Source organism: Palaemon carinicauda, chromosome 22, assembly GCF_036898095.1.
Source record: "Palaemon carinicauda isolate YSFRI2023 chromosome 22, ASM3689809v2, whole genome shotgun sequence".
Lineage (NCBI taxonomy): Eukaryota > Metazoa > Arthropoda > Malacostraca > Decapoda > Palaemonidae > Palaemon > Palaemon carinicauda.
In genome coordinates this window covers 7,172,656-7,191,584 of record NC_090746.1, presented here as the reverse complement: position 1 = coordinate 7,191,584, position 18,929 = coordinate 7,172,656, and the positions used below count along the sequence as shown (strand labels likewise).

At 42.5% G+C, this 18,929-nt stretch overlaps 1 protein-coding gene across 3 annotated transcripts in view; it reads left to right on the top strand.

Annotated features, from left to right (window-relative positions):
• Window positions 1–18,929, top strand: part of LOC137616310 (deoxyribodipyrimidine photo-lyase-like) — a 107,680-nt gene that overhangs the window by 25,145 nt on the left and 63,606 nt on the right. For all 3 annotated transcript variants that reach the window (XM_068345956.1, XM_068345958.1, XM_068345957.1), the window contains exons 6-7: window positions 6,604–6,762; window positions 10,890–11,088. In XM_068345956.1, coding sequence (XP_068202057.1) covers window positions 6,604–6,762; window positions 10,890–11,088 — 358 coding nt within the window. The remainder of the gene's footprint in view (window positions 1–6,603; window positions 6,763–10,889; window positions 11,089–18,929) is intronic.

The window sequence follows — 18,929 nt, the reverse complement described above, 5'->3', positions numbered from 1 at the left end:
AGTCGTATCCGGACTGTTATGTCCGTCTAACGAAGGAACCAGCCTCAAAGGAAGAAACAGAGCCGAAGGAGGTCATAGTTTTGGACCACGCTAAGGCTCAAGCTTTATTGTCAAGCTCGATGAAAGAGAGGGGCTTCTCAAACTCGAAGGTACCTGCTTTGAGTAAGAAGCACCCTTCCTTTGTGTCCTCTCCTTCTAGAGCCTTCCCCTTTATGCAGAAAGGGTTTACGGCTGTGCTGAAAGCAGTCGAGGCAGGTAAGCCATGCCCCTCCTTGGAGGAGTGTAAACCTCTGTCTTTGGCCCTACCCATGGACCACAAGGACTGGAAGGACGTCCATCTTACCTTCTCAGTCGGGAAGTTGGAGGCTGATATTGCCGGACGTCAGTTCGGTGAGAACCTCCCCAAGCTGTCTGACTTTCTTTTGCGAAGGGAGCTTGACACAAAAGAAAGACTTGCTGCCTCAATGTCTCATCAAACGACTCTGGAGACAATGGGAAGTGACCCCAAGGTCCATGAGATGTTCATGGTAGTGGCTAAGACACACCTTGTCACAGTGACGAAGGACCTTTATAGCTTCGTCAAAGCTAGGAGGGCTTGTAGGGAGTTCGTGTTCGCCTCGGCTGCGGTGAGGCACGAACCAAGGAAGCTAATCTCCTCCAACATTTGGGGCAAAGACCTCTTCCCTAGTGAAGCAGTCAAGGAGGTTGTAGATAAGGCCGCCACGGAGAATAGAAACCTTCTCCAGAAGTGGGGCCTATCCCTCAAGAGAAAGTCTTCCCCGGATGAGGGTCCCCAACCAAAGAGGAAGACTAAGAAGACTAGGCTACCCTCTCGGCCAGCCAAGCCATTCAAACAGCAGCAGCAACAGCAATTTCCTATGCCTACAGTGCCCCAGATGGTGGCACAAACCCCGACCACGTACCAGTGGGTACCCCAAGCCGTGTCGACGCAGTCTCCGGCATTTAACCCAGCGTTCGAAGGGCAGTCAACTACCTTTCGAGCGAAGCCTAGAGGAGCAGCCAGAGGTTCGTCTAGACGCCCCTCAAGGGGGAGGGGATTCAGGGGTGGTCGCGATCAAGGAGGCAAGGCCTCAGGGCAACAGCAGTTAAAGTGAGATGATACCGGTAGGAGGGAGACTTCAGAATTTTCGGGATCGGTGGACCTTCTATCCCTGGGCCCACAGCCTACTCAAAAATGGACTGGGTTGGAGCTGGTACAGCACTCCACCCCCGTGCCCTCGATTTTTCCAACACTCCACCCCCGTTCTGGAGGAGTACATTCAAGAACTGTTGGAGAAAAGGGTAATCCGAAGGGTAAAGTCCATCAAATTCCAAGGGAGGCTGTTTTGTGTTCCCAAGAAGGACTCAGAAAAACTCAGAGTCATTCTGGACTTGTCGCCACTCAACAAGTTCATTGTGAACTGCAAGTTCAAGATGCTAACACTGCAACACATAAGGACCTTACTGCCCAAGAGGGCATTTACCGTCTCCATAGATTTGTCAGACGCCTATTGGCACGTTCCAATCAATCGTCAACTCTCCCCCTACCTAGGGTTCAAGCTACATCGAAGACTCTACGCCTTCAGAGCCATGCCATTCGGGCTAAACATAGCCCCAAGGATCTTCACGAAGCTTGCGAGCGTAGCTCTCAAACAATTACGCCTAAAGGGAATCCAGGTGGTAGTCTACCTGGACGACTGGCTGGTGTGGGCAGCATCCAAGACAGAATGTTTGCAAGCTTCCCTACAGGTGATCCAGTTCCTAGAGTATCTAGGCTTCAAGATCAACAGAAAAAAGTCTCGACTTTCTCCATCTCAAAAGTTCCAGTGGTTGGGAATCCACTGGGACCTAGTGTCACACCAACTCTCCATCCCGGCGAAGAAGAGGAAGGAGATAGCTGGTTCTGTCAAGAGACTTCTGGATTCCGAAAGGATATCAAGACGCGAACAGGAGAGAGTGCTGGGTTCTCTCCAGTTTGCTTCAGTAACAGACCCGGTGCTAAGAGCACAGCTAAAGGATGCAACCGGAGTTTGGAGAAGTTATGCATCAAACGCGCGAAGAGATCTGATAAGACCAGTTCCGCTTCGTCTACGTACGCTTCTCAGGCCTTGGTCCCAAGTCAGGCAACTAAAGAAGTCGGTACTTCTTCAGCCACCTCCCCCCTCGTTGACTATTCACACAGACGCCTCGAAGGAGGGGTGGGGAGGTCATTCTCATCGGAAGAAGGCCCAAGGGACTTGGTCCAATCTATTCAAGACATTTCACATAAACTTTCTGGAAACTATGGCAGTACTCCTTACCTTGAAGAAAGTCTCCCCTCGTCGCTCGATCCACGTAAGGTTGGTGCTGGACAGCGAGGTGATTGTGAGATGCTTGAATCGGCAAGGATCGAGGTCACCACCACTCAACCAGGTGATGTTGGCCATCTTTCGACTGGCGGAAAAGAAGAAGTGGTACCTGTCAGCAGTTCACCTTCAAGGAGTCCGCAATGTGACAGCGGACGCTCTATCCAGGTTCACACCGATAGAGTCGGAATGGTCCCTAGACGCAGGATCATTCTCCTTCATCTTGAGTCAAGTCCCAGAACTGCAGATAGACCTCTTTGCGACGAAAGACAACAAGAAGTTACCACTTTACGTGTCCCCGTACGAGGATCCCTTGGCGGAAGCAGTGGACGCGATGTCCCTCGACTGGAACAGATGGTCCAGGATTTACCTGTTCTCTCCTCACAACCTTCTGTTGAGGGTCCTCAACAAACTGAGATCTTTCAAGGGAGTAGCGGCAATAGTGGCTCACAAGTGGCCGAACAGCGTGTGGTTCCCTCTGGCATTGGAACTACGGCTGAAGTGTCTACCGTTACCAGATCCAGTTCTGACCCAGCGAGTTCAGAAGTCGACTGTCTGCGCTTCATCACAGAAAACCCGGAACCTGCAGCTCATGATTTTCTCTCCCTAGCGGTGAGAAAACGTTTCGGGATTTCGAAAGACAGTATAGACTTCCTAGAGGAATATAAGTGCAAATCTACTAGAAGGCAATATGAGTCATCATGGAGGAAATGGGTGGCCTTTGTCAAGGCGAAGAATCCGCAAAAGATCTCGACGGACTTCTGCTTATCTTTCTTCATCCACCTCCATGGTCAAGGGTTAGCAGCCAACACAATATCAACGTGTAAATCTGCTTTGACAAGACCCATTTTATATGCCTTCCAGGTCGACCTCTCTAACGATATTTTTAATAAAATTCCGAAAGCCTGTGCTAGGCTCAGACCATCAGTACCTCCAAAGCCTATTTCATGGTCTTTAGATAAAGTTCTTCATTTCGCTTCGCTGTTGAACAACGAGGAGTGTGCTTTAAAGGATTTGACCCAAAAAGTTATTTTCCTATTTGCACTCGCGTCGGGGGCCAGGGTTAGTGAAATTGTAGCCCTCTTGAGAGAGGAGGGTCGTGTTCAGTTCTTGGATGTTGGAGAACTGAACCTGTTTCCGGATCCTACGTTTCTCGCCAAGAACGAGTTACCCACCAACAGGTGGGGTCCCTGGAGAATCTGCCCTCTTGAGAGAAGATGCATCTCTATGTCCAGTGGAATGCCTAAAGGTCTATCTTCATAAAACTTCAGACTTCAGGGGTGGTCAACTATTCAGGGGAGAAACATCAGGCTCAAATTTATCACTGAAACAACTTAGGGCGAAAATCACCTATTTTATTCGCAGAGCGGATCCAGACAGTACACCCGCAGGTCACGATCCGAGGAAAGTTGCCTCATCCTTAAATTTTTTTAATTGTATGGATTTTGAACATCTTCGTTCATACACTGGCTGGAAGTCTTCCAGAGTGTTCTTTCGTCACTATGCAAAGCAAGTGGAGCAACTAAAGAGGTCTGTGGTAGCAGTGGGTAGTGTCGTTAACCCTGCTGTTTAACTCTGCGAGGAACAGTGGATTTAATTGGGACGATTAATTCCGGGGTGAGTGTGTAGTTACGAACTGTTCTACAAACTAAGTGTTAGGGCACTGGGTTGCCCACATTGACTGTTCCACTTTCAAAGGTGAACCTAGCATAAGTGCAGACATGTGTGCCGAGCGTTTCCAACGCTAATGTAACTGATTAGTAATACAGACCTTTATGATTTTGATACCTCGGTATGTTTAAAGTGGTGCTAATGTTTTTCTTTCAGATAAACAAGTTTCTGTTTACTATCATGCTTATGCTTATTTGTTGGTTATCCTTCTCTTATATATATATAATAGTTGTTTAATCTGTTTTATTTATTGTTTGTCAATAAACTAGTTCTTGTGAACCTTGCGTCTCCTTCACCTGTGTCAATTTATTTGATATAATTTTGCATTACGTTCTATGTATATTTATCTGGGATAATTCTAGTAGATTGTTCCTTTATGCCTGCATTCTTTGCATTGGTTTATGATTTCCCCTGGCGGGAGGACTCCATGCCCTAAGGGGACGGTGGCGGATATGCAAGTTTTCCGCCTACTCGGATATAAACCTTTGTCCAATCCAGTATTGAACGGAGAACTGGTCGATATTTCATATTGACTCAGTGGTTCTTTACAAACTATGCTTTACATGATATAGGGTGGGACCACTATATTGGCTTGTCTGTTATTCATACATAGGTATATGTACTCTTCGAGACTTTTCCAGAGTCTAGTAGGACTCTTCCCTGTAGGGGGCAGGAAGCACTAACATGGTCTATGGTTAGTTGAAAAGATGTATGACGGTAACATCTTAGGTCTGTAGGTCTAGTTGGCTGGGAAATACCTTCGGGGAGTACTGCACGTTTTGAGAATCCACAGATACAGTAATGCTCTGGTATACTTCCATCAGGACGACATGGCTTGAGCCCAAAAAACGGATTTTGAGCGAAGCGAAAAATCTATTTTTGGGTGAGATGGCCATGTCGTCCTGATGGACCCGCCCTTCCCTTTCTTTTAAAGGGCTGTAGGTCCCCTCCCTACATACAGTATCTGTAGCACCTCGTGTATCGCTACAAGGAATACAGATGGCGCCGTGAGCGGCGCAATGCACGCTTACGAAACGGGAGAGGAGAGATACCTTGTGAGCGGCTCTCCTTTCTTTCTCGTTTTTGTTTTCTTGCCAATTGACCCCTTCGAAGTGTTAACTCTGTTCGGGGTGCAGATTGCTATATGGCGTGTCAAGAATACGTCCTCTGATATTTCGCGATATCCCTGGTTCTTTTATTAGGGATATTCGCTCCAGGAGTTAGAATTCTGGGTACCTTAAGTTAAATTCTCTGGGAATATCGCCGTAGTTATATATACTCAAGGAAGCTACCCTTTAGGAACTTCCATCAGGACGACATGGCCATCTCACCCAAAAATAGATTTTTCGCTTCGCTCAAAATCCGTTTTATATATACATATTCATGTTTTTACATTTTAGTATATTATGTACCATGTGAACATACAAAGAATGCCATTTTGAATGGCATATGAAACATGCCAATTACAATTGTTTGCAAACACAGATACACATAGAAAATCTTATCTATAGTATATACATTACTCATAAAAGTCTTGTGTTAAAGACTTTCTAAACGAGTTTTATCGAAGTATACCTTCTCTGCCATTTTTTGTTACAGTACAGTATACAGTAAATAAATATTGAATAATGCTAGGGAAAAAATGTAGATAACAATAGAATCTGAATGAATTACACACACACACACATATATGTATATATATATATATATATATATATATATATATATATATATATATATATATATATATATATATATATATATATATATATATATTATATGTTCATTTTTTTAGTAAAAGGTGTTCATGATTTTAAGATAATTTCTTTCCACAAATTCTACAATCATGTCTCATCTGTCATTCCTTGTGCCTTCTCCGAATTTCCTTTCTGTTGATTCTCCTCTTTTCTTTTGACCTACTTTAGCATTGAAATCACTCAAAACAAATTCAAATTGAGTTTTTTTTTTTCATAGATATCTCCAGAATTTCATAAAAAGTTTCATTTACTAACTCTGTATGGTATGTTGTTGGTGCTTATGTTTGAAGGATCTTAAGTTTATACTTCCAATTTAGTTTGATAATAATTAATCCTGCAATTCTATGAACATACATACATACTTACATACATACATACATACATACATACATATATATATATATATATATATATATATATATATATATATATATATATATATATATATATATATATATAATGTATGTATGTATGTATGTATGTATGTATGTATGTATGTATGAGATCAGCATTCAGAATATCATGTCTAGTATGATTAGATTATCTGATAATAAATGTATTAATGTGTTTTGTGAAGAAACTTACTTAATTGTGTTCAAAATAATACTCTTTGTATTATTACTACAATCAACACAGATTTTAAGATAGTTCCAGTGAATCTTCAGAGAGAGCTTTATAGATCACAGGATCTTAAAAAATATCTTAACCTTACCCAGGCAAGCTCAAGTAAATTCATGGTTAGTTATTCATTCAGTGAAATATAGTATGATTTAGATTTCCTTTAATGAAATATTTCTAGAATAATAAATAAATTATTTTCTTATCTATAGGTTGATGCTCATAACATCATACCCTGTTGGATAACTTCAAACAAACTAGAACAGGGTGCGATGACTATCCGGCCAAAGGTCCATGAGAAACTCAGCCACTATTTGACCAAATTTCCTCCAGTTGTGGCACATCCGTACAAGAGTAAATTTAAGGTTGAGGTAAGCATATGTGCACAAAATTTCAAGCTGTTTGTGTTGTAAGAAATTTATTTTTGTTATTTCACTGTATTTGCCATATAGTATTTTGTATTCTCATAAGGGAAGTGTAGTAATTGTAAAAGTCATGCAAAGATTTTTCATTTTTGTAATACTTGTTATTTGGTAATGTAACCAGAGTGTTATTGTGCAGTACGAATGGAAATGGTACATTATTATTATTATTATTATTATTATTACTAGCCAAGCTATAACCCTAGTTGGAATAGCAAGATGCTATAAGCCCAAGGGCTCCAACTGGAAAAAATAGCCCAGTGAGGAAAGGAAATAAGGAAATAAATAAATGATGAGAACAAATTAACAATAAATCATTCTTAAAACAGTAACAACATCAAAACAGATATGTCATATATAAATTATAAAAAGACTTATGTGAGCCTGTCCAACATGAAAACATTTGCTGCAACTTTGAACTTTTGAAGGTTTACTGATTCAACCACCCATTTAGGAAGATCATTCCACAACTTGGTCACAGCTGGAATAAAACTACTAGAATACTGTGTAGTATTGAGCCTCATGATGGAGAAGGCCTGGCTATTAGAATTAGCTGCCTACCTAGTGTTACGAACAGGATGGAATTGTCCAGGAAGATCTGAATGTAGAGGATGGTCAGAGTTATGAGAAATCTTATGCAACATGCATAATGAACTAATTGAACGACGGTGCCAAAGATTAATATCTAGATCAGAAATGAGAAATTTAATAGACTGTAAGTCTATTCCAATTACTGTACACATCTCTTATTTATTTTCTAAGATGGTTAAAAAAAATGAACAATCTGAGTGGGGATTAGTTCTGCCCATTTTTAAGGGGTGTTTAGAACTAAGTAGATATTCCTATAACACTGGGAACTTCCTGATTTACCTGGTACAGTACTTGATTCATAGGTGGCTTGTAAATGAAGTTTTCTTGAACAATGTCGTAAGATATCTGTTAGATATTGAAGGGCTATGGTGTAATCAGTCTCGCTCAACCTGGATGTGTTCATGCGACAAGAAGTCCCTTTGAAGTATCTCATGGAACATACTGGTATAAAGATATGAACAACTTGTATGAGAAAGAACTGTAAAATGGTCTAGCCCCATCCCATACCCCTCCATATATTTATTTATTTATTTATTTATTTATTTATTTATTTATTTATTTTTTTTTTTTTTTTTTTTTTTTTTTGATGAATAAGCGTTTGCACTAACACATAAAAATAAGGTCCAGTCTTTATCCTTGCTAAATATAGAATTGCTGGTGATGATATAATGAGTAGGGAACCCCCTAGTGGTAGAAGTTTCTTAGTTTGTGTATACTTGTGTTCACTATTCATTTTGGCCAGAAAGTCTTGTTTTAGTAAAGTATAAAGTTGCCTGTATATTGTAGAAGAATAAGTTTTAGTTATTTCCCTATCTCTTCTTTTATCTGAGTCTGATTTTGTTAGATGAAAACTTAATTCAACCCATCTTTAGAACAAGCTAGTGGGAAAGAGATATGGTTTTTCAGGTTGTTTCAGGCAGCCATGTCTAGTTTTGTAAATAATAAGGCATTGCGTTTAGATGTCAAGTTCTTCTCCCAGTTACTGTACATGCGTGGAAGGTTCTCTCAAACCTGAGAACATGCTCCCCTATAGATATGCAGTTTTACTATTAGGTATTACTATTCTAGTAGGGTAGCATTATCAGTTACACTTTGAGATGGTAAGGTTTTCGGGGCCTTGAGAACGCGACCTTCTTGTCAGCTCTCGAGGCAACATCTGAGTCCCCAGCGGCTAATGTTTCTTAAGGAGTTAACTGAGGTATTTTTTTCTAAAGTTCAAGTCGCATGATTTTCATTGTGAAACAGACAGTCTGCTACTTCCTAAACTATGGATCACAGACAATCAGATGTGTCATCTATAATTTAAAAAGGTAACATTTTAAAGCAATTCATTTAAAAAAAAGCCATTACATATAGTTTAACCCATGTTTTTGGTCAGTAGACTTCTTATAAATAGTGATTCTGATTCAAAGAAATATTTCCTGCCAGTCTTCAGTACCATCCTTATACTCATCAGATCCAAAAGTTCTTGGCAAGCAACTTGATTATAAACAGTGAGTATGAATGAAAAGAAGTTGAATTTTAATAATGAAATTGGTTATTTCAATACTAACCTGCAGTTCACTAGGCTTTTTCCTCACCCTTTTTTGCATTGACATCATTAAAATATAAAGTTCCCATTTGCCCTGACTTCAATTACCTTTCCCCCTAGGATATCATTGTACTGTACATGTTATTATGTTATTGTATGGTGACTCCTGCAAGTGATGGTATGCTTTCAGCTTACTAAAAGTATCTTGACATCACTAAACAGTGGGGAGTTGTTGGGGTGGGATTAGGTGAATAGTTGGTGATTATTGAAACAACCCATTTTTTCATTAAGATTTCTTTATTTCAATGAAACACTCCTACTGTTCACCTGGCTTAATCCGACACTGACGGAGGAGGACGATGGAAAGAAAGTAAACAAACAAGCAACCTAACCTAAAAAACACTCCAACCAACCTGCCAAAGCTCTCCTTAAATTCACAGTATCTTATGAACCACCACCAATAAATAGAAATAAAGAAAACTAATTTTTTTGCAATACAAAACTATTCCAGATTGAAAAGGACCAAATAAACCATTGTCATGAGTACTGACAACAATATGAACTTTAAGGCATTGTAACCAATACAGAATTAGCTTACAGACATATCCGAAATATGCACTTATACTAGAATATCACCTTTTTCTGGCATAGGACCTAATGTCCAGTGATCTTAATAGAAAAACCAAGCTTCTCTTGAAAAGTGTTTGGCAGAAGCTGATTTGGTACCCCACTGAGCTGCTACCAAATCCTCTGAAAATTAGGGGAAGTGGTACCAACCCTAACTTTAAAATCCCCCCTCCCCCGATCGCAATCTAGTTTTGCGTGAGCTTTGGTCAGTAACACTGCTTTCTTGGATAGAGGGAGTCCTGGCACCTTAACCCCATGGAAAATTAGGAACATTCTTTCTAAATCTCTGCATTTTATAAATAGATATTAACTGCCCTAATTGGTCAGAGAAACCTACCTTACTCCCTAATGAGGGAATATGGGGAAAATGAGGAAGAAGTCATTCTTTGCCCCAAAACATAGTAAAAGAGTCAATACCATTATATCAACTATAAAGCACACATTCTTGGAAAGAACATACAATTCATTAATACCCCTGGCAAAAGGGAAAAGCATTTGGGTCTTAAGAGCCTTGAAGGACAGGCCGCCCCACAGTCAAAACGGAGCCTTTTTAAATATAGTGTGATTAGGTAACAGAGACCACCAAAAAACTAAAAAAAGTAAGATTTTGGTGTCTTATGGTCAGTTGATTCATCACCACCCTTACCAACTGATCACTGTGGATGCAGTTGACTAACTTCCTAAATAACACGCTACATTGTTTTCATGCAGTTCACTCCCTGAACCATAGCCAACTCTTGTAGTACCTCAACTTCTTCTGCCATGTGTTTCTGGAAACAATTATGTACTCCTTGAATTATAAATATTCTTAAAACTAGAAAAATATATACCTTTTAACTCCTTTAAATTCTACTACCAGGTTACCCATTTCAATCTTAGATTAAGTTGGAGCAAGAGAGGCTGGTTCCGTATGGTGTGCACGACGAAGGTTATGTGAAGATCTTGGTAGTAATGGCGTGTTGTGTATTAGCCCTGTGGTACGAACTATTGGGTCTAATGGGTATCACAGGGGATAGGGAGATGGGGGAGAGTGGTATACAAAAGCTGGTGGCTTCCATAGTTAAAGCATAATGACTACCAGGTAAGATTATTTTAAACAAGACATACTTTTAACATTCTTATTTTAGGACTTATGATACTAACAATTGATTTTTTCATGAAATTTGTTTCATCCAATGTGTTAAGAGGAACACTGGTATTAGGTTTTGAATTAAAGAAACTTTTAAAAAGATAAGTATCCCAAGAAGGAGTGTTATTTAGATTAGAATTACGCTGCATGCTGTACATACATTGTTTTTAGGAAAATAAGATTTTGTTTTATCAACAGCCTGTTGACTGGGTAGCAGCGGACCAGTCATTGGAGATTGATCGCACTGTAGAACCTGTTGAATGGGCTACACCTGGAACTAGAGCAGGATTGCAGGTTCTTGATGAGTTTTGTACTAAAAATATGTTCAAATATGGAGAGAAAGCCAATGACCCAAATGATACTGCAAGAAGTGAATTATCACCATGGTTACATTTTGGTGAGTAATATTAGTCATATTTATTTTTTTCAAATGTATTTTATATTATTGTTGGTTGGTTGTCTTTATTAAAAGCTGTATTCGTTCACTTTATGCTATATTGTCTTTTCTCGTGATTCCTGGCTTTTAATAGTGACAATAACCTTTTTAAAGCAGAGGTGATCATACATCACAATAATTTACTTATGGTTGTGATCAAACTCTTACACCCGCCAAGCAGTACCCCATTGGTTGTCAAAAAAAGAAACTGTAAAAGCTCGGAATTTCAGTAGTCTAGTATCAATTTGGATAACAGGGTGCTGGACTATCAGGGACCCCTTGAAAATATTCAGTAACACTGGTCTCGTTAGTTGTTGACAGTCTACTGACTACTAAGTACTGTGTAGCAATGTATGCATTATTTAGTGACCCTTATATCTTTTCTCCACATGACCCCTCTAGATTTAAGGAAACCTATCTCCCTATATTAGTCCTTCATCCATCCTTTGAAGATTTCATTGTTTTCAGTGCATCTGGTTCAGAGTGTTTATGTTTAAAGTACATAATAATCGACTTGGATTAACATGACCTTAGTAGACTCTTATCTCAGAACAACTTTCAAGAACTTTTACTCTAAACATATCAGTCTTGTTTTAGTAGACTCGTATCTTGGAACAACATTCAAAAACTTCTACTCTAAATATATCTGTCTTGTTATCATAAAAGTTTACAGATCTCTGATGTATTACTGCTTTTCCCCACAAAATAGAGCTTTAGAGCACATAAAGTCTAACATCTAGTGTGAAATTGATTTGATCTGAAGTAAGATAAGGAGATAAACTTCACACCCTACAAAGCTATTACCGGAAATAATCAGGTACTGATACTAATGTTAATAACCAATTTGTTTTGATAAAAAGAAAGCCTTTATATGTTGGATATCTTGTAAAGAAAAAGCTTTCAAGACAGAGAACATTTTTTTTTAAATATTTAACTTAGCCGGTGAATATATAATAGCTGCAACTCTGCGGCTCGACAGACAACATACTTAAAAAACTCGCGAGCGATCGCTATGCAGGTTGCGGGTGTGCCCACCAGCGCCAACTGTCGGCCAGATACCACTCTCGAATGTAAACAAAACCTTCAATTCTTCTCTGTCGACGTTGACGACAAGACGTACTTTTACTCGCTGTAGAACCTGGAGTTTTCCCATCATATTTGGTGAAGTACTTTAATTTGGTTTGAGCTTTCGCAGTACAGGTGTTTTTCCTCAACATAAACTCTTGAACTCTTTTTTGAATCGGATTATTTGTTGATGACTTGGATTGTTTTTGGAATTTTCTTTGACTAATTCAAAATGGCTGACCCTTCTCAAGTACCTAAGTTTCGAAAGTGTAATGCTAGGGACTGTAGTAGGCGTCTTCCAAAGGCTTCTCTCGACCCTCATACTGTTTGTTCCAATTGTCGGGGTAAAACCTGTCAATTGGGAGATCGGTGTGAGGAATGCATGGGCCTTTCGGAATTCGATTTTATCGAATTTGATAAATATACACGCAGACTAGAGAGAGATAGGGTAAGGAGAAGTTCATCTAGGTCCGTAGATTTTTCCTCTCCACATGCCCCTGAACCTAATCCTTCCCCTGTAGTGGTTGTTCCTAACCCCCCTCCTAGCACTCAGGAACCGTCTATGCAAGACATGTTGCGTGCTATTCATGCCTTGGGGGAGAGAGTTGAGGCGTTAGCAAGTGACCGTAATCAACTCATGGCTGACGTGAAGGAACTCAAGTGCCAAAGTGCCACGGCGGAAAGTGGGAAAGTGATTAGTGTTACGCAAAGTGTTGTGAACAGTGTTGCGACCGAGGGTTCGTCTGTTCGTGCCTGTCGTTCACCTAGTCCGGGACCTCTTGCAAGCTCCCAAGCCCAGGGGAGAAGCAATGTCGTACGACTTATGGGTTCGAGAGGCCTTGATCAGCGAACAGACGTTCCCTCTTTGGTATCAGGCGTATCTCGTCAAGATCGCCCCTACCATAAGACGAGAGAGCCCATTTTTACCTCGTCGTCCGAAGGCGTTTCACGCAAGAAACCATGGAGCAAGGTCTCTAGGCCTTTGAAACGCAAGTCGGTCCCTTCAGGACAAGTCCAACGTCCCGGATGTAGTCACCGGGACAGTTCGGACCCGTTGCCGTCATCGGATGACTGCTCGCCGCCTAAGCAAGGCAAAGTTGTGCCGTCTCAGACGCTAACCCCGTCTGTTACCGCACCCGTTTCCGTAGACCCTAAATGGGTTATACTGCAGGACATGCAGTCTAAGCTTGCGTCCCTTATGGAAGACTACAACACAGAGAAGGTTTCCGTTGAACCTAGCCGTTTATCTCATGGAGATACTGACCGTCAGCCATCCAAGCGTTCTGTTGTGCGTCCTGTTGACGTTGATGTAGCTTTCTCACGTCAACCAGTTGGGGTTGTTCCTCACCCGATGCGGTCCCGTGTGGATTTCCAGGCGCACGTGGACGTTAGGCAACTCACTGATGCGACTGGTGACGTTCAGGACGTTCACCAACCATCAGAGTTGACTTGTTTTGACGCGGTGCGTCAACCTCCGCAACCCAGTGTGGTGTTGACTGCACAACCCAGACGGTCTAAACAGTCTCGGGTGGACGCTGTGCGTCCTCGCGCACCTGTTGTTGTTGACAGTTCCCAGACTGTTCAGCAGTTTCAGGACGCTGCGTCCTGCTCCGTCACTTATGCACCAGTGCGGCCGGACGCTGCGGGTCAAACATTGCCTACCCCTTTGCTTGTTTCTCATCAGTTATCAGATGAGGAACTTTCGGATGAGGACGTTGCTGAACCTCAGCCTGAGGATCAGCCTTCAGATTTAGATGAGCCTAGAACAGTTCCACCATCTATGGACTTTAAAAAAGTCATGCTTGTTTTTAAAGAGTTGTTCCCTGAACACTTTATCTCTGTGGCTCCTCGTTCGCCGCCGTCTGAGTTTGTTTTAGGCGTTCCTGCTGCCATGCCAGCCTTTACAAAACTCGTTCTCTCTCGCTCATCCAAGAGAGCTTTACGGCTGTTAGGCGATTGGTTGGAAACCAAGAGGAGTTTAGGGAAGACGGCCTTTGCCTTCCCCCCATCTAAACTCTCGTCTAGATCGAGCGTCTGGTATGCCACGGGAGAAGTTCTCGGCTTGGGAGTTCCTGCCTCTGCCCAGGGCGACTTCTCAAGTCTTGTAGACTCTCCCCGCCGCCTTGCCATGAGACGCTCGAAGATTAGTTGGTCATCCTCAGACCTGGACCATCTACTTAAAGGCATCTTTAGGGCTTTTGAAGTTTTTAACTTCCTTGACTGGTGTTTGGGAGCCTTGAGTAGGAAAATCTCATCAGCCGATAGGGATGTCTCCTTACTCATTATGTCCTGCATGGACAAGGCCGTCCGCGATGGATCCAACGAGCTTGCCGCCTCGTTTACGTCAGGAGTCCTAAAGAAACGAGAGTCTCTGTGCTCTTTTCTGTCAGCAGGAGTGACGCCCTGTCAACGATCTGAGCTACTCTTTGCCCCTTTGTCTAAGTTCTTGTTTCCTGAACTTTTAGTTAAGGAAATAGCCTTGTCTCTAGTGCAGAAGGACACCCATGATTTGGTTGCGTCCTCGGCTCGCAAAGTTCCCCCTTTGTCTGCCTTGTCTGCTAGACCTAGGATAGACACTCCAGCGTCCAGGTTTATTCCGCCCTTTCGTGGCAGAGCCCCCAGCAGGGGAAGTGCTCGTGCCGAAGGGAAGAGAGGAAAGAGGAAAGGATCCAAGTCCTCGCGGGGCAGAGTCTGACTGCCCGCAGCTTCAGACAGCAGTAGGTGCCAGACTCAAGAACTTCTGGCAAGCCTGGGAGAAGAGAGGCGCAGATCAACAGTCTGTGAAGTTGCTCAGAGAGGGGTACAAAATCCCATTTGTACGCAAACCTCCTCTAGCGACGTCCCCCATCGATCTCTCTCCCAGGTACCGAGAGGAAGCAAAGAGACAAGCCCTGAAACTAGAAGTGTCTCTTTTGCTAGAGAAGGGAGCGGTGGTCAAAGTCTCGGACCTTCAATCACCGGGGTTTTACAACCGTCTCTTCCTAGTACCAAAGAAGACAGGAGGTTGGAGACCGGTGCTAGACGTCAGTGCTCTGAATGTCTTTGTCACAAAGACAAAGTTCACCATGGAGACCACAAAGTCAGTCTTAGCAGCGGTCAGAAAGGGAGACTGGATGGTCTCTCTCGACCTAAGGGACGCTTACTTCCACATCCCCATTCACTCAGATTCCCAACCTTTTCTGAGATTCGTCTTCGACGATGTGGTGTACCAGTTTCGGGCCCTGTGCTTTGGCCTAAGCACTGCTCCTCTCGTGTTTACGAGGCTTATGAGGAATGTGGCAAAATTCCTCCATTTATCGGGCATCCGAGCCTCCCTTTATTTGGACGACTGGCTTCTCAGAGCCTCATCCAGTCATCGCTGTCTGAAGGATCTCAATTGGACTCTAGATCTGACCAAGGAATTGGGACTCCTGGTCAACTTGGAAAAGTCCCAGCTGATCCCATCCCAAACTATTCTGTATTTAGGGATGGAGATTCGCAGTCCAGTTTTTCGGGCTTTTCCGTCGGCCCCCAGAATAGATCAAGCCCTGCTCGTCATCCAAAAGATGTTGAAGAGAGAACGTTGCTCAGTCAGGAATTGGATGAGTCTGGTAGGAACACTATCATCCCTGGAGCAATTTGTCTCGCTAGGAAGGCTACACCTCCGACCTCTACAATTCCATCTAGCTTTTCACTGGAAAAAGGACAAGACGCTAGAGGCGGTCTCGATCCCGATTTCCGAAACGATAAAGACTTGTCTGACTTGGTGGAAAGACAATATCAGTCTACGAGAGGGGCTTCCCCTAGCAGTTCAGAAACCCAACCACGTTCTCTTCTCAGACGCATCGGACTTGGGCTGGGGTGCGACACTGGACGGTCGGGAATGCTCAGGTCTGTGGAACTAGAGTCAGAGGAGCATGCATATCAACAGCAAGGAGCTTTTGGCAGTTCACCTGGCCTTGATAAGCTTCGAGAGTCTCCTTCGAGGCAAGGTGGTGGAGGTCAACTCGGACAACACCACAGCCTTGGCGTACATTTCCAAACAGGGAGGTACCCACTCACTGACTCTGTACGAGATCGCAAGGGACCTGCTCATCTGGTCAAGAGATCGAGGCATCTCCCTAGTAACGAGGTTCATCCAGGGCGACTTGAACGTTCTAGCAGATTGTCTCAGTCGGAAAGGTCAAGTAATTCCAACCGAATGGACCCTCCACAAGGATGTGTGCAAGAGACTTTGGGCGACTTGGGGTCAACCCACCATAGATCTCTTTGCAACCTCGTTGACCAAGAAGCTTCCAATCTATTGCTCTTCAGTCCCAGACCCAGCAGCAATACATATAGATGCCTTTCTCCTAGATTGGTCACATCTAGATCTTTACGCATTCCCACCATTCAAGATTGTCAACAAGGTACTGCAGAAATTCGCCTCTCACGAAGGGACAAGGTTGACGTTAGTTGCTCCCCTCTGGCCCGCGAGAGAATGGTTCACCGAGGTACTTCGATGGCTGGTAGACTTTCCCAGAAGTCTTCCTCTAAGAGTAGACCTTTTACGTCAGCCACACGTAAAGAAGGTACACCAAAGCCTCCCCGCTCTTCGTCTGACTGCCTTCAGACTATCGAAAGACTCTCGAGAGCTAGAGGCTTTTCGAAGGAGGCAGCCAGTGCGATTGCAAGAGCGAGGAGAGCTTCTACCATTAGAGTTTACCAATCGAAGTGGGAAATCTTCCGAGACTGGTGCAAGTCAGTATCCGTATCCTCGTCCAGTACCTCTGTAGCCCAAATCGCCGATTTTCTCTTATACCTGAGAAAAGTTCGCTTCCTTTCAGCTCCCACGATCAAGGGCTACAGAAGCATGTTGGCCTCGGTCTTCCGGCATAGAGGCTTAGATCTTTCCAACAATAAAGATCTGCAAGACCTCCTTAAGTCTTTTGAGACCTCTAAGGAACGTCGTTTGGCTACGCCTGGGTGGAATTTAGACGTGGTCCTAAGATTCCTCATGTCAGACAGGTTTGAGCCTTTACATTCAGCCTCCCTGAAAGATCTCACTCTTAAGACTCTTTTCCTGGTGTGCTTGGCCTCGGCTAAAAGAGTCAGTGAGCTTCATGCCTTCAGCAAGAACATCGGTTTTTCGTCAGAAAAAGCCACTTGTTCTCTTCAGCTTGGTTTCCTAGCCAAGAATGAGCTGCCTTCTCGTCCTTGGCCTAAATCTTTTGATATTCTTAGCTTATCAGAGATCGTAGGCAATGAACTAGAGAGAGTACTATGCCCTGTTAGAGCTCTTAAGTTCTACTTAGCTCGTACTAAGCCTTTACGAGGTAAATCTGAAGCGTTATGGTGTTCGGTTAAGAAACCATCCTTGCCTATGTCAAAGAATGCTTTGTCATATTTTATCAGGTTGTTAATACGAGAAGCTCATTCACACTTGAGTGAGGAAGACCGATCTTTGCTTAAGGTTAAGACGCACGAGGTTAGAGCTGTAGCAACTTCCGTGGCCTTTAAGCAAAATAGATCTCTGCAAAGTATCATGGACGCGACCTTTTGGAGAAGCAAGTCAGTGTTCGCGTCATTTTACTTGAAAGATGTCCAGACTCTTTACGAGAACTGCTACACACTGGCTCCATTCGTAGCAGCAAGTGCAGTAGTGGGTGAGGGCTCAACCACTACAATTCCCTAATTCCATATCCTTTTAATCTGTCTCTTGAAATGTTTTTTAATATTGTTTTTATGGGTTGTTCGGAAGGCTAAGAAGCCTTTCGCATCCTGGTTGATTTGGCGGGTGGTCAAAGTCATTTCTTGAGAGCGCCCAGATTAGGGGTTTGATGAGGTCCTGTTGTATGGGTTGCAGCCCTTGATACTTCAGCTCCTGGGAGTCTGTCAGCATCCTAAGAGGATCGCTGGGCTCCGTGAGGAAGACAGACTTACAAGGCAGAGTAATCGTCTAAGTCGACTTCCTTACCAGGTACCTATTTATTTTGGTTTTGTTATATTGATAACTGTCAAAATGAAAAAACTCTTAGCTTATACGCTGTAAACATTTTTAACTCTGGTCTCTACCCACCTCCTTGGGTGTGAATCAGCTATTATATATTCACCGGCTAAGTTAAATATTTAAAAATGATATTTTAATTATAAAATAAATTTTTGAATATACTTACCCGGTGAATATATAAATTAAATGACCCTCCCTTCCTCCCCAATAGAGACGCAGCGGGACGAGAAGAATTGAAGGTTTTGTTTACATTCGAGAGTGGTATCTGGCCGACAGTTGGCGCTGGTGGGCACACCCGCAACCTGCATAGCGATCGCTCGCGAGTTTTTTAAGTATGTTGTCTGTCGAGCCGCAGAGTTGCAGCTATTATATATTCACCGGGTAAGTATATTCAAAAATTTATTTTATAATTAAAATATCATTTTAAATATATTACTTTCTAATTACCCTAATCCATTCTGATTTGAATGTAGAGTTTTAAAAAGTAAAAATCCATGAATACATTTTCAATCCTGAAGAAAATAAGTTACATTAAGGTACGTGAGAAGACTAGCTTATTTGATAATATCCAGTTGCTATAGCCTGTTTAGATAATTTCTTCTAACAGATACCAAAATTTCAACAAATTGTCCAAACTAATTCGTGTTAAAGAAAACATCTTCAATTTGTACAAATCCAAATAACCCTTCTGGTTGGAGGTCAGAGGCCTTCAGTAGACCTCCTTTGCTATGGTACATACATACTTAACTAATAGGAGTCTTCCCCAAGT